The sequence below is a fragment of the Cnephaeus nilssonii genome, assembly GCF_951640355.1.
Source record: "Cnephaeus nilssonii genome assembly, chromosome: 19".
Lineage (NCBI taxonomy): Eukaryota > Metazoa > Chordata > Mammalia > Chiroptera > Vespertilionidae > Cnephaeus > Cnephaeus nilssonii.
Window position 1 is genome coordinate 44561005 of NC_137090.1, and position 23029 is coordinate 44584033.

Here is a 23029-nt window from a genome sequence, read left to right on the forward strand (position 1 = left end):
ACTGGGCAGCCCTACGAAGGCATTCGCTATAGGGATGCTCCGGCGAAAGGGAGCTGGGGTGGGTCTTGGGGCCCATGCTGTTCTTCGGGAAAACTGCCATTGCTGAGCCTCTGTTTCTTCATTTGTTCTTACAGTAAATATCATTGAGCCCCTACTGTCAGAAGCACTTTTGAGGCCGAGGAGGACAGACAGATAAGATCCTTGAACTCTTGGTAGCTGCTCTTCTGAAACGGGAAATTCCACACGTACCTAAGAGGGATGAGCATTCCATGTGGCCCGGATATTCCCATGTGGCCCGGAGAATCCCATGGGATGTTGTGCCTGGTGCCTAGACGGTTCCCAGTGCATGTTAACTCATTGGTTCCCTTTCTTCATTGTCTGAAACTGGCCCGGGACAGCTTGGCCTCCTCTGTGCTCCAAGCTCAGAGAACACACTTCCCCTTTAGCTCGGTGCATTGGTCCTGTGTCTCGTGGACAAGAGCCCTCTGAGGCCCTGCCCACAATGCTTGCCTGGAAAAGGACACAGATGGCTCCGCACATCCTAGCAGTCTCACTAGGAATGGGCTTAACTGGCAGGTGGGGGGCATGAGTTGGGGGTTGGGATAGAATGCGAGGTTCTGTGCAACAGGCTCTCCCTACAGTGCGGAGCTGCCGGCTGTAACTCACTCAGTATCTGGGTCAGCTTCTTGTGCTGGTCTCACGTTCACCTCCAAGGGAACATTCTAGACTCTTCTCTCCTCCACTTAGCATTTCTTCTCAAGATCTCCTACCTGAGGCAACCCAACAGGGAGGAGCTTGAGAGATCATGTGACTTGTGCAACGGTGCTCAGAGACGTGGTTAGTGGCGAGTGACCGTCCTGCTTGGGTGTGCTTGCTTGTCCTTCTGTGATGTTTCTGTGGAACTGAAAACGGTCTCTGAGGAGAACACATTGCAGGTCAGACACAGCATTGGGCCATTGCCCCATCGCGCGGAGCCCTGGATCGCACAGGCCAGTTAGCACTGGATTTGCGTGCAGTCGGCTGAGTCCAGGTTCTGATATGTTCTGAATCAGCCATCCTTCCCCTGCCCATCTCTGTCTTATCCAACTTCCTCCCAATTGGTGTGCTGCTGTCTCTTTCTCATATGCTGCTTATCAACCAGTCAGTATTGAGAAGGAAGGACAGCAAAGCAGTAAAATAATCAGAGGCGAAATGAGAGAAGGAAGAGAAGACAAGCACAGTCTGTACTCAGCGGCTGCTTCCCAATGGTAGTGTCAGCTGCAGAGGACTGGGCGTAACTCGCACATCACCCCACACCAGCTTTCCTCACTCCCGACGAGGACCCCGTGTTGCAATCCCCTGGGAACCCCTGGCACAGGTGTTCTGTTCACACTTGCCATTCCCTGGGCTGAGGTTGGGAAGCATGGAAATGTCCAGGGCAGTTTGTGACATGTCAGGTTTTATTGAAAACTAGAGGCCTAGTGCACAAAAATGCATGCACTAGGAGGGGTCCCTCAGCCCGACCTGCACCCTCTCGCAGTCTGGGAGCCCTTGGGGGATGTCCACCTGCTGGCTTAGGCCCGCTCCCCAGGTGGTGAGGGAGCGGGCCTAAGCGCAGTCAGACATCCTTAGCACTGCCGAGGCTGGAGAGGCTCCCGCCACTGCCGCTGCACTCGCAGCCATCAGCCTGGCGTGTGGCTGAGTGGTGCTCCCCTGTGGAGTGCACTGACTACCAGGGGGCAGCTCCTGCGTTGAGCATCTGCCCCACGGTGGTCAGTGCATGTCATAGCAACCGGTTGTACTGCCGTTAGGGTCAGTTTGCTTATTACCCTTTTATTATATAGGATGAGATTGAACCTCAGAGGGAAGGCAGGGATGAGAGGGAGTGGGAAGAGATCAACCAAAGAACTTGTATGCATATATGCATAACCCATGGACATAGACAGTAGGGTGGTGAGAGCCTGGGGTGGGGAGTGGGCTAGAAGGGGTCAATGGGGGAATAAGGGACATATGTAATACTTTCAAAAATAAAGATTTTTTTTTAAAGATTAAAAATAATAAAAAGATTGAACGATGTGAAGGCTTGTTATTCTCTGAGGTCTGGACCCATGCGTTAGCCACTCTCATTTCACCTTGGTTGTGCATTTTACCTCCACAGGACCAGCTGTCAGCTGACATGTACAGTTTTGTGGCCAAAGAAATTGACTATGCAAACTACTTCCAAACGGTAAGGGTCCATAAAGGTGAGGCAGATCACAGTCTGTTTGCAAGAGTCCTGGTGCGGACAGGAAGGAGTGTGGGCGTGGGACTGAGGCCCCGTGGCTGAGTGTGTGATGGGAGTGGGATTTGACTGTTCTACCTGTGAAAAAACCCTGCCTTCTCTTTCTACTTATATGGATCCCCCCCCCCCAAACCCTAAAACAACCTCATTCATGAAGGTCATTGCAACTCAGAGTCCCATGGCAGTGTTCCCAGGCAGGGGTGGTTTGCTGCCTCCTCCAGGGACATTTTTAGCTGCCACCTTTGGGGGAGGTGCTGTTGGCATCTAGTGGGTCGGGGATGCTGCTAAGCATCCTGCAATGCACAGAACAGCCCGCACACAAAGAATTTTCCAGACCGAAGTAGGGCCACGCCTGGAAACCCTGGTGTATCAAAAACAAGGACCTGGGAAGAAGGGAACCCCGCCCCCCAGCACAGATTGGTTTTAACCTGGATTTTTGCCAGGATGATGACAGGTAGGTAAAGGATGATTGGTGTGACCTGTTTGCCTTCTCGTTAAGGAAAGCAAATTTAAAGAGAGAGAAACGGGATCTGAGTTGAGAAAAAGTATAAACTAAAAGTAGGGAAGTGATAGGATGATAAGGAAGATAAAGAGAAGGAATGGGGGACTCTCATCCTGAGAGGCTGAGGGTGCTTTGCTAAGTGTGTGAATGGCTGTGGGCTGTTAGCCATCTTCCAGCACTTCCATCAGTGGACAGAAATTCAGGGGCGTGTCCTCTACCCTGAAAAAGCAGAGATGCATTCCTTCCAACCTAGAAAGCTATTTTGAAGTAGTAATATATTTTCAAGTATACTCCATTGCTTTTGTTGGTGAAGATAATATTCAACTTTAGAGTTGTTAAAACTAATGAAATTGGTGACCTTGCAGGCATTATTAGGCTGCCTAATTGTCATTTGTATGCCATTTATTTCACTTCTCTGATTTTTTAAAAATTCATTTTACTTTTAGTTGGAAACAATAGTATCTACCCTCCACACGAAGCATTTAAATAGTGACTCATTCTCCTTCCCTCATAGATGCCCAGTTTTTGAGGGGGAAGGAGGGATTCAGAAACTAAATGAAGTAACTATTGCTCACGGGTTTTCCTCGGCTCTTAGCCACATTTCAGCGGCTTTGTTAGTAGTGGGACGGCCAGCATAGCTTGGAGGGCTGTTCCGGGAGCCGTGTCATCATAACCAACGCAATCTTACCTCCCTGGGGACTTGTAGTAGAGGATTGTGGATCGAGACACAAGTTTTCTGATCAGTTATATCTTTGCAGAAAACAAGATGTATGTGTGTGTGCATGTGTGTGTGCATGTGTGTGTGCATGTGTGTGTGCGTGTGTGCGTGCGCACACAGGTTAATGGCATTTAGCTCTAATAGGCAAATGGATTTCTAAATGTGATTTTCATTTATATTCTCCTATCAGTTTACCTCTCTGTGTTGCCTTTGCTTTGAGGGGTGCTCGGAACGGTAAGATGGCAGGAAAGGCAAGCTGTCTAGGTCGGGCTCCAGCTCTGGGGTCCCCCTCACCCTGATGGTTCTCCCACCTCCCACCTTCCCACTGAGGCTGTTGCTGCAGAGACTAAGGGGAAGCGTGCCCATGGGTTTGGGTGATTGAGGAAGGAGCAGGGGCTCCACCTCCTTCCCCGTGAGTAACCAGCACCTTCTGGCAGAGAGCCCCAAGGGCGCAGCGGCCTGTGCTCCCCGGCCTTTGGCAAAGGGTAACGCTTGCTCTTGTGTCTTCTCAGCTCATAGAAGTGCAAGCTGAGTACCACAGGAAGTCGCTGGCGCTCCTGCAGGCCGTGCTGCCGCAGATAAAAGCACAGCAGGGTGAGTGCACACCTGTGTGCCTTGGAGGGAGGGTTGGGGCTGCTCGCCTTCCCAGAGGCCACCCCGGCCTGCATCCCCTTCACCCTCCGCTCTCCCCACGGGTCACGTTTGATGGGCTGGCAGGACTTCACAGGCCGGTGCCTGGTCCAGTTGCGGTGAAGCAGAGCGCACACAGACCCACTGCCCCCTGGGGATGAGGGGGCGTGGATGTGAGCGGAAGTGTGTGTTACCTGCTACGGGAGGCCCCACAGCCCTGCACACAGCCAGTTAGCATCTACTCTGCCCAGTCCTCTCAGTCACCCCAAACCGCAGGGACAGAGGCTCAACTGGACCTCCGTGTCTTTCGTGGTCTTAGGATAATCTGTATAAGAGGAAAGACATGGCCCAGCAGGGCGACCTTCACTCACCCCTCACGGCCTCCTTTTTGCTTCCCCGCCCCTTCCCCCTCCCCCCCTCCCCCCCGCAGAGGCCTGGGTAGAGAAGCCGTCCTTCGGGAAGCCCCTGGAGGAGCACCTCACCATCAGCGGCCGGGAGATCGCCTTCCCCATCGAGGCCTGCGTCACAATGCTGCTGGAGTGCGGGATGCAGGAGGAGGTAGGTCCGCACAGCCAGCCCCAGCCCTGGCAGCATCTTCTCTCCTGTCACCATCCCCACCCGGCCCCCAAAACCAAACATGGCGACATGGGGTACAGCCTCTCTCCTGCGGAGCCCAGATGGGTCCTGCTCTCGCCTAGGAGCCTTCCCTTCAAGGAACATACAGCCACACTCCAGCCAGTCCTTGTTCATGTTTTTTGTTGTTGTTGTTATTAATCCTCATCCGAGGATATTTTTCCATTGAGAGAGTGGAAGGTAGGGGGAGAGACAGCAAAACATCGATGTGAGAGAGACACATCGATTGGTTGCCTCCCGCATGCGCCCTGACCAGGGCTGGGGGTCGGGCCGGCTACTGAGGTACGTGCCCTTGACCATAATCGAACCCAGGACCCTGCAGTCCCAGGGCCAGTGCTCTAACCACCGAGAAAAACCAGCTAGGGCTCCTTCATGTTTAATATGAGTTTTGGCGGCTGCTGTTGCTTTGTCGTCTTTTCCTCCTCCTTCCCTACTGTTCCCCCTCCCCCTGCTCCTCCTTTGTCTTCTTCCTAAGTTCCAATTTTAAAAATAGACCTTTTAGAATATATGCATCCCTGTGTTCATTGCAGTGTTATTTGCAATAGCCATGGTTTGGAAGCAGCCCAGGTATCCATCAGTGAATGAGTGGATAACAAAGCTGTGGTACATTTATGTAATGGAATACTACTTGGCCGTAAAAAAGAAGGAAATCTTACCCTTTATGGATGGACCTGGAGAGCACTGTGCTGAGTGAAATAAGTCACTCACGGAAAGACAAGTATCAGCTGATTTCACTCATATGGAATCTAATGAACAAACTAGCAAACAAAATAAAAAGAAACTCATAGAGCCTGGCCACTGGGGCTGAGTTAGTTGAGCGCTGACCCATGAACCAGGTTCGATTCCCAGCCAGGGCACATGCTCGGGTTGCAGGATCAATCCTAGTAGGGGGGTGTGCAGGAGGCAGCTGATCAATAATTCTCTCTCATCATTGATGGTTCTATCTCTCCTTCTCCCATCCTCTCTATGAAATCAATAAAAATGTATTTTTTGGGGGGAAAAAAACACAGACTCAGATGCAGAGAACAGACTGACAGCTGTCAGAGGGGAAGGGGGTTGGGAGGAGGTAGAAGAGGGTAAAGGGGGATGAATGGTGATGAAAGGAGACTTGACTTGGTATGCTGGCCGCTCCCTCTGTGTCAGGCTGCTCTGGATGCTGGCCATTCAAAAGGAATGAGAATAAGTGTCTTTTGACCAAGTTTTCAGTGCCCAGCATTTTCTCATGTTATCAATCCAAGATGAAAAGATCTGTAAGTCCCTGGGGCACAGTTTCATAGAGGACCTTTTCCTTCCCATCATTTTTTTTTTTTAATTGTGGAAAAACTTAATGTTAAGATAAGCAGCCTCATCCCCTGGCTTGGGTCAGTCCCGTTCCATCGCCACCTCCACGTCCTGCCCCCACCCTGCTTTGGGCTTGAAGCCACTCCCAGACATTATATCATCTCGTCTATAATACTTCAGTAGGTTTCTCCAGGAGATTCAGGATATTTTTAAATATAACTATAACATTGTTACATACAAAAAGTAAAATAAATGATCAGTGTCTTTAAATTTCTAACAAGTATAAGCTAGATGTTGAAGAACAGAAGTCAGGTGAGCTGGCAGCTCCTGTCTCATCTCCTGGCTCTGGGCCGCTCTGCCTCACGTCAGACCTTCACCGCCTCGCTTTAATCCTTCCCTGCTTTGCATCAGTGGATCTGTTAGTAACGACTGCTCTCCGGTTTCCTCAGCAGCGTAAAGCCCTGTTTCCGCCCAGCCGCAGCCTCGTGCTCCTTCCCTCAGCTCTTTGGGTTTGTTTTCTGTGTCCCCAGTTTCTTAAGAGAACTCAGCATTTCTGAGTCTGCATCCGCACCGCCACGCACGCCTCCTTTCCTGGACTCACTGTGTGAACAGTCACGTTCTCCTCCCGTGTTTATGTGTCTCTCAATGGAACAGTCTTCTCAGTTACACAGTCAAAAACCTGAAGCCATGCTTGGTGACCTTGCTTCCTTTTCCTGGCCTGTCCATCGCAGTGCGATTCTCGCCCTGCGTGGCTGTATGTGTCCTCTCCTGGGAGCTGCGGCTGCTGTCTGCATCTTGGCAGCTGCGCTTGCTAACTAACCAGACACATTTGGGAGCTTCCTCGCATGTATGCCAGAGATCTCCGGCCATCTGTCCGCCTGTACTAAGAAGGGAGTGACTGACCTCAGCAGACCCCAGCTCAGACCAGGAACATTTTCTCCTAAAGGAATTTGGGAATTGGGGACCCTCCATATAAAGTAGCCAGGAGACCCTCCACCAGGAGGGTTGCTTCACAGAATGCAAGGAGCTGAGAAGGTGAAACAGAAACCACAAGGTCTTCAACTCATGTCCAACTTCCTGTCTGGGACCTGGCATTCCTTTCCAAGTCTGACCTGTGTCTGTCTCCTCTCCACATACCCCTGGCCTCTTCTCTTTCTCTTCCTAATTCACGTTAACTCTGCAGGAGGTAGGGGTTTCACTTGAAAAGGATGATAGCAACTCAAAAATAACTCTGATGCCACCCTAGCATGGCTCAGTGGTTGAGGGTCGACCTATGAACCAGGAGGTCATGGTTCAATTCCCAGTCAGGGCATATGCCTGGGTGTGGGCTCGATCCCCAGTGTGGGGCATCCAGGAGGCAACTGATCAATGATTCTCTCTCATCGTTGATGTTTCTATATCTCCCTCTCCCTTCCTCTCTAAAATCAATAAAAATGTATCTTTTTTAAGTAACTCTGAGAACAGAACATGAGGGACTGAAGGGAGCATCCCTCTCTCAAACACCATCCCATCTGCCATCCCCTGAGGACACATGCTTCATTTGGATCTAAAAGTATAGCCCTGGAGAAATTAAAAATAGCAGCAGAGTAAGTGGATGCTGCATGGACATGTTCCTAGAACCAAACTGGAATTACAACTAAAATACAGAAAAACTTCCTGAGTAATCAACTGAAGACTCACTGGAGAGAACCCTGATAACTGAAGACAGAAAGTGGAGACCACATAGAGACTGACAATTGCTAATTAGGCGGTTTTGCCTGGGGGAAAGACAGCTGACCCACCCTATTGGAAAACACCTTGGCCCAAGGTGTGCAGTTGCTGAGGCCCATTAAGAGATTGATAATAACAATTAGCCTCCAGGTAGAAGCAATCGCCCCACTTTTTAGGAAAAACTCTCTTCACACTTGTAGATGATTGCCTCAGGGCAATTCAAGACTAAATCCAATCAGTCTGCAAGCAGAGGTGGTCTCTGGAGGCTTTGAGTCTTTGCCTGATCTAATTAGACAGAAACAGCCTCTGATACTCTCCTGCACTAGAGACTGGGAGTCATAGAAGATCTACGTAATACATATTCACAAATCCAAATAGGCAGCCAAAATGAGGAGACAAAGAAACAACCCCTAGATGAAAGAACAAGAGAATTCTCCAGAAGAGATAGATGGAATGGAGATCAGAAATTTATCTGATGCAGAGTTCAGAATAATTATGGTAAAGATGATCAACAGCATGAGAAAAGATATAGTAACTATGAAAACCGAAATAAAGAATGACATAGCACAAATAAAGAACACATTGGAAGGAATACACAGCAGATTAGGGAAAACTGAGGATCGGATCAGTGAATTAGAAGACAGAGTTGAAAAAAATCACTCAGAGAACCACAGAGAAAAACAATTAAGAAACAGGAGGACAGCTTAAGGGAGCTGAGGGACAACATGAAATGTTTCCATAATCGCATAACAGGAGTGCCGGAAGAGGCAGAAAGGGAAAAAGGAATAGAGAATGTGTTTGAAGAAATAATGGCAGGAAACTTCCCTAACCTGGTGAAGGAAAAGTCACACAAGTTCAGGAGACACAGAGAACCCCAATCAAGAAGAACCCAAAAGGCCCACGCCCAGACACATCATAATTAAAATGCCAAAATTAAAGACAAAGAGAGAATCTTCGAGGCAGCAAGAGAGAAGCAAACTGTTACCTACAAAGGAGCTCCCATAAGGCTGACACCTGATTTCTCATCAGAAACTCTACAGGCCAGAAGGGAATGAAATAATGAAGGTAATGAAAAGCAAGGATCTGAAACCAGGATTACTATATCCAGCAAGGCTATCATTAAAAATAGATGGTCAAATAACGAGCTTCCCAGACAAAGAAAGACTAAAGGAGTTCATCACTACCAAGCTAGCATTACAAAAAATGCTAAAGGGACTGCTGTAATGAGAAGAAACAGGGAGACAAACCTAGGCACACAGAATTAAAATGGCAATAAATAAGTACCTATCAATAATAACCCTAACTGTAAATGGAGTAAGTGCTCCAATCAAAAGGCATAGGGTAGCTGAATGGATACAAAAACATGACCCAACTATATGCTGTGTACAAGAGACCCACCTCAGAACAAAAGACTCACACTGGATGAGTGTAAAGGGATGGAAAAAAGTTTTACATTGCAAATGGAAAAGAAACAAAAGCTGGGGTAGCAATACTCATATCTAATAAAACAGACTTCAAAATGAAGATCATCACAAGAGACAACAAAGATGATTACATAAAACTAAAGGAATCAATGCAGCAAGAGGATATAACCCTGATAAACATATATGCACCCAATATAACAGCACCTAAATATATTTTTAAAAACTTCTAGAGTATTTTAAGGGAGAGATCAGCAACACAGTCATAGTAGGGGACTTTGACACCCCTCTGACTTCACTGGATAGATCTTCCAGACAAAAACTTAACAAGGAAACAGTGACTCTAAAGGACACACTGGATCAGACAGATTTAATTGACATTTATAGAACATTTCACCCCAAAGCTGCAGAATATAAATTCTTCTCAAGTGCACCGATCATTCACAAAGATAGACCACATGTTAGGACACAAAACAAGTCTCTACAAGTTCAAGAAGATTGAAATCATATCAAGCATCTTCTCAGATCACAGTGGAATGAAATTAGAAATAAACTACAGTAAAAACAGCCAAAATTATTCAAACACATGGAGGCTAAATAGCATGTTATTAAACAACTAGAGGCCTGGTACACAAATTCTTGCATGAGTGGGGTCTGGCCGGCCTGCCCCGATCAGGGCCGATTGGGCTGGGCCGCCTGGGGGGAGGGGCCACGGGAGGTTGGCAGGTCAGTTCTGCCCCCGATTGGGATGGGAGGGGCCAGCCGGGGAGAGGGGCCGCAAGCGGTTGGCCAGCCGGCCCAGCTCCCGGTTGAACTCCAGTTGAGGGGACAATTTGCATATTAGTCTTTTATTATATAGGACCAGAGGCCCGGTGCATGAAATTTATGAACAGGTGCAGTCCCTGGGCCTGGCCAGCGATCGAAGTGCGAGCATCTGGCATGGAAAGGCAGGTCCCAGCTGACCTCTGGGTCCTGGGCAGCACCTGGGCCCCCAGACCCCCAAGCACACCCCTCCACCTGAATCATCGGGCCTGCGCCCAGCTCCCTCAGTGCTTGGGAGCCAGACGGAAGTCCTGCCCCCCACAGCCACCATTGGTCACCATCTGCAGGGCAATTGGGCTCCTGCCCAACTTCCTTAGCACCTGGGAGTTGGGTGGTGGTCCCGCCCCCTGCCACTGCCACTGGTTGCCATCTGCAGGGTGATCAGCAGGGCGATTAGGCTCCCACCCGGCTCCCTCAATGCCTGGGAGCTGGGCAGTGTCCCTGCCCCCCACCGCTGGTTGCTGTCTACAGGGCTCCCGTCTTGGCCTGGTGCCACCTGCTCACCTGCTCCACTATCCCACCACATTACCGCTCTCATTGGGGCCCATCAGGGCCAGTAGCACCTCCACTGCCGCCTGCTGCCAGCGCCACGTCGCCGACTCCTGTCATGTTCTGTGCCACCCCCTGGTGGTCAGTGCACATCATAGCGAGTGGTGGAACTCCCGGTCAAACTCAGTTGAGGGGACAATTTGCATATTAGGCTTTTACTATATAGGATGAATGGGTTACCAATGAAATCAAGAAACAAATGAAAACCTTGCTGAAAACAAATGAAAATGAACGACACAACAACCCAAAATCGCTGGGACACAGCAAAAGCAGTCTTGAGAAGGAAGGCCTATAGTTCATAGCACTATAGGCCTACCTCAAAAACAAGAAAAATTAACCCTACAACTTAAAGAACTAGAAAGAGAACAATAAGAAAAGCCTGGAGTAAGTAGAAGGAAGGAAATAATAAAGATTAGAACAGAAATAAATGACATAGAGACTTAAAAAAACAATACAAAAAATTAATGAAACCAAGAGCTAGTTCTTTGAAAAGATAAACAAGACAAGAAACAAAGAGAGGACTCAAATAAATAAAATCAGAAATGAAAGCGGAGAAGTAACTGCCAACACCACAGAAATATAAATGATTGTAAGAAAGTACTATGAACAACTATATGACAACAAACTGGACAATGTGAATGAAATGGACAAATTCCTAGAAAAATACAATCTCCCAAAACTAAATCAGGAGGAATCAGAAAATCTGAATAGGCCAATAACAACTGATGAAATAGAAGCAGTAATCCAAAAACTCCCAGCAAACAAAAGCCCAAGTCTGGATGGCTTCATAGGGGAGTTTCACCAAACATTCAAAGAAGAACTAACACCTATACTCCCCAACTATTCCAAAAATCCAAGAGGAAGGAACATTTCCCAGCTCTTTTTATGAGGCCAGCATTATCCTAATTCCAAAAGCAAATAAAGACACTATAAAGAAAGGGAATTACAGGCCAATATCCCTGATGAACTTAGATGCTACAGTCTTCAACAAGATATTAGCAAATTGGATCCAGCAATATATTAGAAAGATCATACTAGTACACCATGACCAAGTGGGATTTATCCCAGGGATGTAAGGCTGGTACAATATTTGCAAATCAATAAACGTGATACATCACATAAACAAATTGAGAGAAAAAATCACATGATCATATCAATAATTGCAGAAAAAGCATTCATCAAAATCCAACACCCATTTTTGATTAAAGAATAAACTCTCAGGGAGTAGAGGTTGCACATCTCAACGTGATAAAGGCCATATATGACAAACCTACAGCCAACATAATACTCAATGGGCAACATCTAAAAGCATTTCCCCTAGGCCAGTGTTGTACATTCATCCCCAGCAACACAGCCCCAGACAGAATCATCACTAAGGCCCTACGGGGACTAGCAGCTTTAGCTAATGAGTTAGCTGAGAATTCTGGAACTGGGATCCTTTCTCCAATTTACTAGAGCTGTGGTTCGGAGAATGGAAGGGAATGATGGTATCCATATTCTCTTTGATAATCAATCAGGTTAGGAGTTACAGTAATGGGATGTTGTATCATCTTATGTATGAGGGGTCTTATTGAAAGGGTAATTGAAACAACATTGACCAAATCTATAATAATAGAAGCATAATATGCTAATTAGACTGGATGTCCTTCCTTCCGGATAAAGCCACAGCGGGCAGGGGCCAAGGCAGAGGCGGAAGAGGACCCCAGGCGCAGCAGTGGGCGGGGGCGGGGGCCGGGGCCAAGGCCCTTGCACAAATTGTGTGCATCTGGCCTCTAGTAGCAAAATAATCTTCTCCTAGACCAGTGATGGGGAACCTATGACACACGTGTCAGCACTGACACGCGTAGCCATTTCTGATGACACGCGGCCGCATGCCGAGGATGAAACATTTGCTGCTCCTGAGGATGAAACATTTACGACTAGAGTCTTGGAGTTAGTTTTTTCCTCAAAGTGACACACTACCCGAGTTATGCTCAGTTTTTTGGTGAAGTTTGACACACCAAGCTCAAAAGGTTGCCCATCACTGTCCTAGACACTGCAGAGCATGAAAGTCAACTAATGTTAACTGAGTTCAAAGAAAAGAGTTAAATTAGAAAAGGGGGGAATTGTGAGAATAAGCAAGTAATCTTTTCTGTCAAAGAAAGAAGTTTAGGCAGCCACCATTTTGGATCATGTGACTTGGAAGCTGCCATTTTGGCTCCTGTGATTTGCAGTTTCCCTGGGGGCCACCATTTTGAAACAGCAAAGGTCAGCCCCTTTCTTTAAATTAGCCAATCACGCAAGAGTGTGAGCCTAAGCTCTTCCAGTCAAGAGTGAGAGACAGATGACGTTCATCAGGCATAAAAACCCAAACAGACCGCCTGCTCAGTGTGTGTGTGCTCCCAGATTGTACACATGCACATCCTCCTGAAGGAGTAAAGATATTTGCCTTGCATAAAATAAAATAAAATAAAATAAAATAAAATAAAATAAAAGCATTTCCCCTAAGAATATGAACAAGACAGGGATGTCCACTTTTACCACACCTATTCAACATAGTACTGAAAGTGCTAGCCATTGCGATCAGACAAGAAGAAGAAATAAAAGGCATTCAAATTGGAAAGGAGGAAATAAAACTCATTATTCGCAGATGACATGATATTGTATGTAGAAAACCCTAAAGACTCCACCAAAAAAACTACTAGATTTAATAAATGAATTCGGCAGTGTAGCAGGATACAAAATCAACACCCAAACATCGCCAGCTTTTTCATACACCAACTAGAGGCCCAGTGCATGGATTCATGCACTGGTGGGGTCCCTCAGCCTGGCTTGCACCCTCTTGCAATTCGGGACCCCTCGGGGGATGTTGGAGTGCCAGCTTTGGCCTGATCCCTGCAGGCCAGGTGGCAGGCGGCCAGGAGGAGCCCGAGCCCTGGCCAGGCACTGCGCCACTCCCATTCATCCCAGCTCCACTGCACCTACTGCTGCCACTCAGTAGCACTGGTGTGGAGGCGGGAGAGACTCGTGTCGCCGCAGCTGCACTCGCCAGCCGTGAGCCCAGCATCTGGCGCCCATCGGTCAGCTGAGTGGCACTCCCGCTGTGGGAGTGCACTGACCACCAGGGGGCAGGTCCTGCATTGATCATCTGCCCCCTGGTGGTCAGTGCGTGTCACAGCAACCGGTCAACCAGTTGTTCAGTCACTTAGGCTTTTCTATCTATATATAGAAAAGCCTAAGTGACCGAATGACTGGAACGACCGGTTGCTATGGCGCGCACTGACCACCAGGGGGCAGACACTCAACATAGGAGCTGCCCCCTGGTGGTCAGTGCGCTCCCACAGCGGGAGCACCGCTCAGCTGAGATCCATCCCGGCGGCCCACCAGCCTGCCAGCAGCCACTCATTCCCTCAGTAGTCCTACAGGTCCAATCTCCAGAGAACGGGCCAGGCACCGATGGACCAGCAACGCTGGCACGGTCCTGACAGCCACCAGCACGATCCCTCCTGGAAGTCGGCATTGGGCACAGCAGCTGCTTCCCCTCCCTAGACACTCCACAAGGAAGAAACAATATAAAAGCGGCTGCCAAGTGGCTCCCAACAACCAGCGTGAATGTCAGTGGGACAGATATGATCCTGGGCCAGCAAGTGTGTCCAACTGCCTGCCAAGAGGGCCGATTGCATCCAGATCCCCCCAGAGGCTCCCCAACACCCCCTTGGGATCCCATGTGTGCACAAATTCGTGCACTGGGCCTCTAGTATATAGATAGTGAATTTTCAGAAAGAGAAATTAAACAATCCCATTTACCATTACAAACACAAAAACATAAGATATTTAGGAATAAACTAACCAAGGAGGCAAAAAACCTGTTTTCTGAGAACTACAGGACGTTGAAAAAAAAAGAGATAGAATAAGATATATTCAAGTGGAAGAATATACCATGTTCATGGATTGGTAGAACCAACATCATTAAAATGTCCATACTATCCAAGGAAATCTACAATTTCAATGCAATTCCTATTAAAATACCAACAGCATATTTCACAGATCTAGAACAAATACTCCAAAAATTTATATGGAACCAAAAAAAGACCCCAAATAACTGTAGCAATCTTGAGAAAGAAGAACAAAGTTGGAGGAATCACAATACCAGATTTCAAGTTTTACTACAAAGCTGTTGTAATTAAAACACCCTGGTAGTGGCAAAAGAACAGGCATATAAATCAATGGAAAACAACAGAGACCCCCAGAAATCGACCCAAGTCATTATTCTCAATTAATATTTGACAAAGGAGGCAAGAGCATACAATGGAGTGAAGATAGTCTCTTCAATAAATAGTGTTGGGAAAATTGGACAGATACATGCAAAAAAAAAAAAAAAAAAAGAAAAAGAAAATAGACCACTAACTACACCAAACACAAGAATAAACTCAGAATAGATAAAAAGACTTAAAGTAAGTCATGAAAACATAGAAGTCCAAGAACAAACCATAGGCCTCAAATATCAGACATCTCTTGTAGCAATATGCTTACAGGTACATCTCCTAGGGCAAAGGAAACTAAGGAGAAAGTAAACAAATGGGACTACTTCAAAATAAAAAGCTTCTGAATAGCAAACTGTCAACAAAATGAAAAGGGAGCCCACTGTATGGCAATGATACATCTGGTAAAGGGTTAATATCCAAAATACATAAGGAACTCATACAACTTAACAGAAGGAAGATAATCCAATTAAACATGGGCAAGGACCTAAATAGATACTTCTCCAAAGTGGCTATACAGATGGCCAAGACACATATGAAAAAATGCTCAAAGTCACTGATCATCAGCAAATTAAACGACAATAGATATCATCTCACACCAGTCAGAAAGGCTACCATCAACAATTCACCAAATGACAAGTGCTGGTAAAGATGTGGAGATAAGGAAACCCTAGTACACTGCTGGTGGGGAATGCGGACTGGTATAGCCATTATGGAAAACAGTATAGAGTTTCCTCAAAAATTTAAATATGGAACTGCCATTTGACCCAGTGACCCTACTTCTAGGAATATATCCTAAGAAGCCCAAAACACCAATCAGAAAGAATGTATGCACCCTTATGTTCATAGTGGCACAAATTACAATAGCTAAGATCTGGAAACTGCCCAAGTGCCCATCAGTAGATGAATGGATAAAAAAAGCTGTGGTACATTTACACCATGGAATACTATGCAGCAGTAAAAAAGAATAATCCCTTACCCTTTGAGACAGCATGGAGGGACCTGGGGAGTATCATGCTAAGTGAAATAAGTCAGTCAGAGAAAGACAAGTATCACATGATCTCACTCAAATGTGGAATCTAATTAACAAACTGATGAACAGAGTGGATCCAGAGACATGGAAGCATGGAACAGAGTGTGGAATCTCGGAGGGAAGGTGGGGGAGGGTGGGTGTGTGGGAGGTGATCAACCAAAGATCTTGTATGTATATATGCATAACTCATGGACACGGACAATTAGGTGGTGAAAGCCTGGGGTGGGGGGCGAGGATGGGCTGGGGGGAGTTAATGTGGGGGGGAGGGGGACATATGTAATACTTTCAACAATAAATATTTTAAAAATAAAATAAAAGTATAGTCCTGTGTCTCCCACACACACGCACCTGTAGCTTTTTCACATCTCAATTCCCACACCTCCCCTAATCTAACTCTCAGTCAAATTCTTCTCCAAAATGTATCTTCAAAACACAAGAACAAGAAAATGGGGTGCCCAAGTTTCTTTTTTTCAACAAATACTGAGACAGAAGGGTAAGTCACCCATAGTAGGCCCTGGGGACAGGACAGTGGGCCAGGCCCCGGCCCTGCTCGGCAGGAACGTTTAGGAAACAGCGGCCACAGTGTTGACAGTGGTGCTGGGAAACGCACCCAGGAGAGTGGGCGCAAAGGAGTGGGCAGACTCGCTGTCTGTTGGTTTTGCTTCTGTGCCCGAGTTTCAGGGCTGCCCACTGACCTCTGACCTCTTGGCAGGGACTCTTCCGAGTGGCTCCCTCCGCCTCCAAGCTGAAGAAGCTGAAAGCCGCCCTGGACTGCTGTGTGGTGGACGTGCAGGAGTACTCAGCAGACCCCCACGCGATCGCAGGTGGGTGCCCACAGCCCCTGGGCAAGGTGCTCCCTCGTGCTGTAGAGGCTCACAGGGAAGGGAGAGCATGGAGGGTGTGTGACCACGTGTCAGACACTGGAGCCCGTGGCTTCCTGACACACTTTAGATATGTCCAGGAGGGCCAGTGTTAGGCCTGGTTGCTCTGACCTTTGAGGGAAGGTTTCCCTGTGTGCCAGCAGATGGTGAGAGAGTGGTGGGAATTAGAGGCCAGGAGGCCAATGCCCTCGCCAGCCCAGGCCCCATTGCCTTGCCAGGGCCTTGGGTCCACTCCCACGGGAAGCCACCGTTGGATGCTATCTGGGTCAGGGAGCCTATCCTAGGTGTAACCTCTGTGGGTAATGCCGGCTGGTGGTGCTTGTCTCTGCCATTCAAAGTGGCTCATGGCCAATATTGTATTCATGCCCAGGAGCTTTGAAATCTTACCTCCGAGAGTTGCCAGAACCTCTTATGACCTTTGAACTCTATGACGAGTGGATTCAGGCTTCCAAGTGAGTACACCACATTTTGGAGTGGCTTGTGGGTTGGAGTTTCTCCGGAAGTATTTGTTAAAATTATGAAAGCATGTAGCCTATGGTCCAGCAGCTCCTTTCTCAGTATCTATCATGCAGAAACACCTGCCATGCTTGTACAGGTGCCCTAAGAGGCATATTGCAGGAACATGGATTGCAGCATTTGCTGAAATAGCGAAAGCCTAAAAGTTACTAAATAAATGCTCATTGGTGGGGGGTGGGGAGTGGCTGAATAAACTGTGGTATGTCTACACGGTAACATACTCTGCAGCAGTCAAAACATAGGTAGAACTATTCATGCTATCATGAAAAGGCACGAAGATTTATTATTGAGTGAAATCAAGCAAGTTAACGGGCGGCTATGATATTCCGTTGTTGTAAAAAGAAGAAAAGCACTGAAAACAACACAGTTCTAAGAGTGGCTCTTTGTATGTGTAAATGCATGAAAGAAGGTTCTGGAAGGGCTCACACAGTCAGAGGTAGTGATTCCCTCTGGAGAGAAGAACAAGGGAGTGGTCACAGGGGTCCTTAAGGTGTCTCCGATAGATAAAAATATTTTAATAACAATTAATAACCACTATAAACACATAACATCTGGGCGAGGACACATTCCACCCTCCGGAAGATGAGCCCGAGGGAGGGCCAGCGGGAGGGGACAGGACAGCACCTGAGGCTCCAGTCGTGTTGGGAAGAGAGGAAATACAAAGAGCAGGCGAAGCCGCAGCCAGCTGCCTTCCTCCCGTGGCACGTGCCTTAGTATCGGCCATGGGAAGAGCTACCGCAATAAATGCTGTTATTTGGAGGACTGGGTTTTAGTGAGTAAATGGCTGGGCTGGCGAGGAACCAGGAGGACTGACAGCAGAGAGGAGGAGGTAGAGACGCACAGGAAGAAAAGATGGGGGAGAACATTTTATGAGAGCAGGACTCAGCCCGGTGCCTGGGAAAGGACGTGATTTCTGGAGGTCTCTAGCGTGGGAGTTAGTCGTAAGGAGCAGCCCCCGTCGTGCCAGAAAGAACACTGGAGAGTGCACCTGCTCGGTAAGAACTGGGCTGGAGGAGGAGCCCGCGGACCTGGAGTGAAGCCCGGCTGGTGTGTGTTGAGGTAGAGGAAGGCGCTCCAGTCATGGTGCATCGCACTGTTTGTTTCCATGACGTCATGGAGGTCAAGCACTTTCAAGGCTGGCTGAACGTACGGTGTTCTTGTATCTCATTGTGGAGAAGTGTGGGGTTCCGTGATGGTAGTAATAATCATAGGGGATACTATTTGTTGAGTGATTTTTAGAGACTTGGCCTTGTTCTAAGCTCATTATATGTTTTTAATTCATCTAATTCCACATTATGAAGTGGGTTGTACTGTTTCTCCCATTTTCCAGATGGAGAAGTTGAGTCACGGGGCAGGTATGTAATGGCAGGTTATTTGCTGTCTAATAAATGGCAGAATGTGGATCTGGTTCCAGAACCCAGGTGGTTAGCCAGGGCCCCTGAGGCTTCTCTAGAACAGCACTGTGGTTCTGGGGTGAAGATCTAGAGCAGCACTGTGGTCCTGGGGTGAGGATCTAGAATGGGCACTGTGGTCCTGGGGTGAGGATGTAGAGCAGCACTGTGGTCCTGGGGTGAGGCTGTAGAGTGGCACTGTGGTCCTGGGGTGAGGATCTAGAGCAGCACTGTGGTCCTGGGGTGAGGATCTAGAGCGGCACTGTGGTCCTGGGGTGAGGATCTAGAGCAGCACTGTGGTCCTGGGGTGAGGATCTAGAGCAGCACTGTGGTCCTGGGGTGAGGATCTAGAATGGGCACTGTGGTCCTGGGGTGAGGATCTAGAGCAGCACTGTGGTCCTGGGGTGAGGATCTAGAATGGGCACTGTGGTCCTGGACTGAGGATCTAGAGCGGCACTGTGGTCCTGGGGTGAGGATCTAGAGCAGCACTGTGGTCCTGGGGTGAGGATCTAGAATGGGCACTGTGGTCCTGGGGTGAGGATCTAGAGCAGCACTGTGGTCCTGGGGTGAGGATCTAGAGCAGCACTGTGGTCCTGGACTGAGGATCTAGAGCGGCACTGTGGTCCTGGGGTGAGGATCTAGAATGGGCACTGTGGTCCTGGGGTGAGGATCTAGAGCAGCACTGTGATCCTGGGGTGAGGATCTAGAGCGGCACTGTGGTCCTGGGTGAGGATCTAGAGCAGCACTGTGGTCCTGGGGTGAGGATCTAGAATGGCACTGTGGTCCTGGGGTGAGGATCTAGAGCGGCACTGTGGTCCTGGGGTGAGGATCTAGAGTGGCACTGTGGTCCTGGGGTGAAGATCTAGAACAGCACTGTGGTCCTCGGGTGAAGGAGAGTGAGAACATGTCCTCTGATGGGAATTCCCTTTTACTTGATGTCTAAGTGTCTTGGTGATGCAAAGCCAGAGAAAGGGAGGATGCCCGTGCTTTAGGATCTGAGAGACACTCCTCCCACCTCATTTGTGAAGCTGGGTTCTCATAGGAAATAGGAAGGATCCTGAAGCCTCAGAGCTCAGTGTCTGGGAACCAAGGAAAAGCAAGGACTGTGTGTCCTGCCTTAAAGATGGTGACATGCTCACTCACACTCTCCAAAGAAAGTAATTTTGTCTGGAACAGGCATTTCCAGCCCTCTGTGTACATTAGTTTCCTGGAAGCTCTTAAAAGATCCCAATGCCTGGACCTTTTTTTCCCAGAGATTCTGATTGCATTGGTTGGGCTCCTTGTTTAAAAACTCCCAAGGCTGTTGGGTTGATAACCATTGACCTCTGATGAAGCGGAGTCTCACGAATGAGCCACACTAACCCTAACTAACGGGAACGCTGCCTGCTCTGTGGGGATGGGGCAGCCAGGAGTTGGAGGTGGAGCCAGGGAAGCTGCGGAAAGAGCAGTTAGGGATCGCAGGACAGTGCCGGGTGGCCTGTACCTCAGAGGACAGGACTTTGCAAGCCACATAAGTGAAGTGCTTCCACGCTGGAGTCTAGGATGCAAGGACTGAGGCTGCAGTCATAGGGCTCCTTCCACAGGACGGACATGCCTCACCTTCGCACTGGCCGCTCCCTCTGATGCAGGTGTCCCGAAACCTTTGCCCCAGGGCCCCTTCTGGTTATGTGGGCACCACCTTAAATGTAACCTCAGAAAGGCCTGTCTGACAACCCCAAGGTAAAGCAGCCAGCAGTCGCCATAAGTCCTGTCTGTGTTCGTTGTCCCGGTAACTGACTGCCTGGCTCAGTGTGTGTGTAGCCAGTTACCTCGTAAGCTTTGAGAGCAAGGACCTCCTGGCTGACCACTGCCTCCCCGCCCTCAGGACAGAGCCTGACGTGCAGGAAGTGCTCAGTGTGTGTTTGCTGATTTTTATTGAATGAAAGGTCTTCGCAGCATCTGCCTTTCACCTTAGAAAGGACTGAGGAGCAGGACCCAGAATGGGGTTGGGTGCCCCAGGAGGCGCTCAGCTGCTGGAGGAGAGAGCGGAGGCAGCAGCCACGGTGGCTGCAGAGCCTGACATTGACCGAGAGATGAGCACTTTGTACAATTCTCCTTTAAACCCCTCACACTTAGGGATCGTCAGGGCCATGCAGGGTGGCCTGTAACTCAAAGGACACGACTTTGCAGGCCACATAACTAAGAGACTAGAAAGTTCTCTTAGTAATCCCATTTACCGTGGGGGACATGAGGTTCACAGATGAAATCCTTGGCACATGGTCACAGGAGGGTGGAACTAGGCTGCCCGGCAGCAAACCCTCTCTGGCCAGCCTTTGGTCAAAGGGACAGGAGCTGATACCTTTCCATTTCTTACTGGGAGGCGTGGCTTTCATGTCAGGTTCCCGGCAGAGGTTCCATTTGGAGAGTGTTTCCCTCTCCCTCTGGCTGAACCGTGGTCGGGATCCGTGGGAGGGCCTCTGGGCACTTCGCATGTGGGTGACCGCCACCCCTCCCCACCTCCCGACCCAGGCGCTAGTCAAGGGCTCAGAGCCAGGGCCTCGCCAGCTGGTGTTTCCCATAAGGCCTTCCGAACCATGTAGGCCTTGATGTAAATTTTCATGAAAAGTACATAAAAAGTGTAATCCTATGAGCATTTCTATTCATTCTCAGAGGGCTTATGAATAAAGAAATCCTACGAGCAAATCTTTTCGTATAGTGGAGAAACCCTTGTTCAGGCGAATTACCCATCTCTGAGTTATGTCTGGATAGATCAGATTTCTTATTTCCATGAGTCATTAAATTCAGAAGGGATTCACTGAATGTCATTAAATAATATTCATTGAACTGAACAGTAAGCTGCCACCATGGTGTGGACGTGGTTGAACTTCCACCGTGGTCCCGGGGTGAAGGAGAGGGAGAACGTGTCCTTGGTGGAAGCTGTCCCTTTTACTCACTGCACGTCTGTGTCACCTTGGTGATACGAAGCTAGAGAAGGGAAGGACGCCTTTGCTTCAGAATCTGAGAGACAGCCCTCCCCCTCACTTATAGAGGTGGGTCTCACAGGAAACAGGAACTAGGAAGGATTCTGAGGCCTCAGAGCTCAGGGTCTTGGAACCAGGAAAAGTAAGGACTTCTTCCTGACGCAGGGAGGGTGTGTGGGTCCTGCTTGGTGCCAAGTGCCCTGGTTTCTGGGCCAGAATCGCCCTTCTGACAACACCAGGCCCTGCCACCTGCAGAGCTCAGGTGTCCGGCCTCTGCCCTCCTGCCCCCACTGCTGCCTGGCACACATTCACCTGGACATGGGACGTGGGCAGAGGGAGTTTTGTTAAGACAGCACAGGACAAGACAAAAAGAGAACAGGGGAGGTAATAGTAACCAAACATTTGAGTAGTCATAGCTTGCTGACACTGTCAGGCACGTGGTTGGCTCCTTATTCTCAAATATTACAGTGACCGGTTGATGTGGCTGCCAGGGAGACTGCAGTAAGTCATGCTCAACCAGTGGCTTTTCCTATTAATTCCCCAGCATCCAGGAGCAAGAAAAGAGACTTCAGGCTCTGTGGAATGCTTGTGAAAAATTGCCCAAGGCCAATCACAGCAACATCCGGTGAGTGGACCCTGGAGACACTGGGTCAGTTATTCAAGCCCCGGACACAGTTTCCCGGTTGGAGGTTTTAGTCACTTGCATGCACTGAATTTCATGGTGTCCAAAGCGTCAACATGCATGGTCTCTGCCCAGCCTCCACCAACCCTGTGAAGTTGTTCGTTTCCATTTTGCAGATGAGAAAACAGGGCATATGACTTTGGAGGTTGTCTAGCCATTGGCTAATTTAGTTAAGTTCTTTGATTTGCAAGGAGCAAAGATTAATGCAAGCTATGTCAAGGTATTGGGGATTTATTGCAAAGATGGGTGTTCATGGACACCCGGGAGAAGCTCAGCACACCTGGAGCTGCAGTGGGCAGGTCTGTCCTGAGCTAGCCAGCAGGAAGGAGAGGCTGGGAGAACGTCCTCCAGCGCTCCTCCCTTCACCAGCTATTTTAAACGCGTCCATCTCTCGCTTTTCTTGTGACCACCTGAGATCTTACTTCCTGCTGCCGTGCAGATCTCTCCCTCCCCTGCTTCTGCTCCTTCACACCTTTGCTTCCTCATCACTTTGTCTTGCCAGTACTGCTCCTGGCCCCATGCCTCTTCTCACGGTTTAGATACAGATTTTTAGCTTCAGCTCCTGCCACCATCTGCCTGATTATTTCTGTTTCCCTGTAAAAAAAAAAATCCCATTGGTGAGGTAAGGCAGATCCTCAAAAAATTAAACATAGAATTACCACTTGACGCAGCAATTCCACATCTGGCTGTGTAGACAATAGATTAGAAAGCAAAGACTTCCTCTGTACACCCATGTTCAGAACCGCATTATTCACAACAGCCAAGAGGTGGAAACAAGCCACATGCCCCTCAGCGGATA

At 48.5% G+C, this 23029-nt stretch overlaps 1 protein-coding gene across 6 annotated transcripts in view; it reads left to right on the top strand.

The window, feature by feature from the left end:
• The window catches only part of ARHGAP44 (Rho GTPase activating protein 44), a 192846-nt gene that overhangs the window by 137161 nt on the left and 32656 nt on the right, over positions 1–23029 (top strand). For 5 of the 6 annotated variants that reach the window (XM_079796948.1, XM_079796952.1, XM_079796951.1 and 2 more), the window contains 6 exons: positions 2138–2206; positions 3993–4074; positions 4541–4668; positions 16513–16624; positions 17052–17133; positions 22093–22173. In XM_079796948.1, coding sequence (XP_079653074.1) covers positions 2138–2206; positions 3993–4074; positions 4541–4668; positions 16513–16624; positions 17052–17133; positions 22093–22173 — 554 coding nt within the window. The remainder of the gene's footprint in view (positions 1–2137; positions 2207–3992; positions 4075–4540; positions 4669–16512; positions 16625–17051; positions 17134–22092; positions 22174–23029) is intronic. The other variant, XM_079796949.1, reaches the window with a different exon arrangement.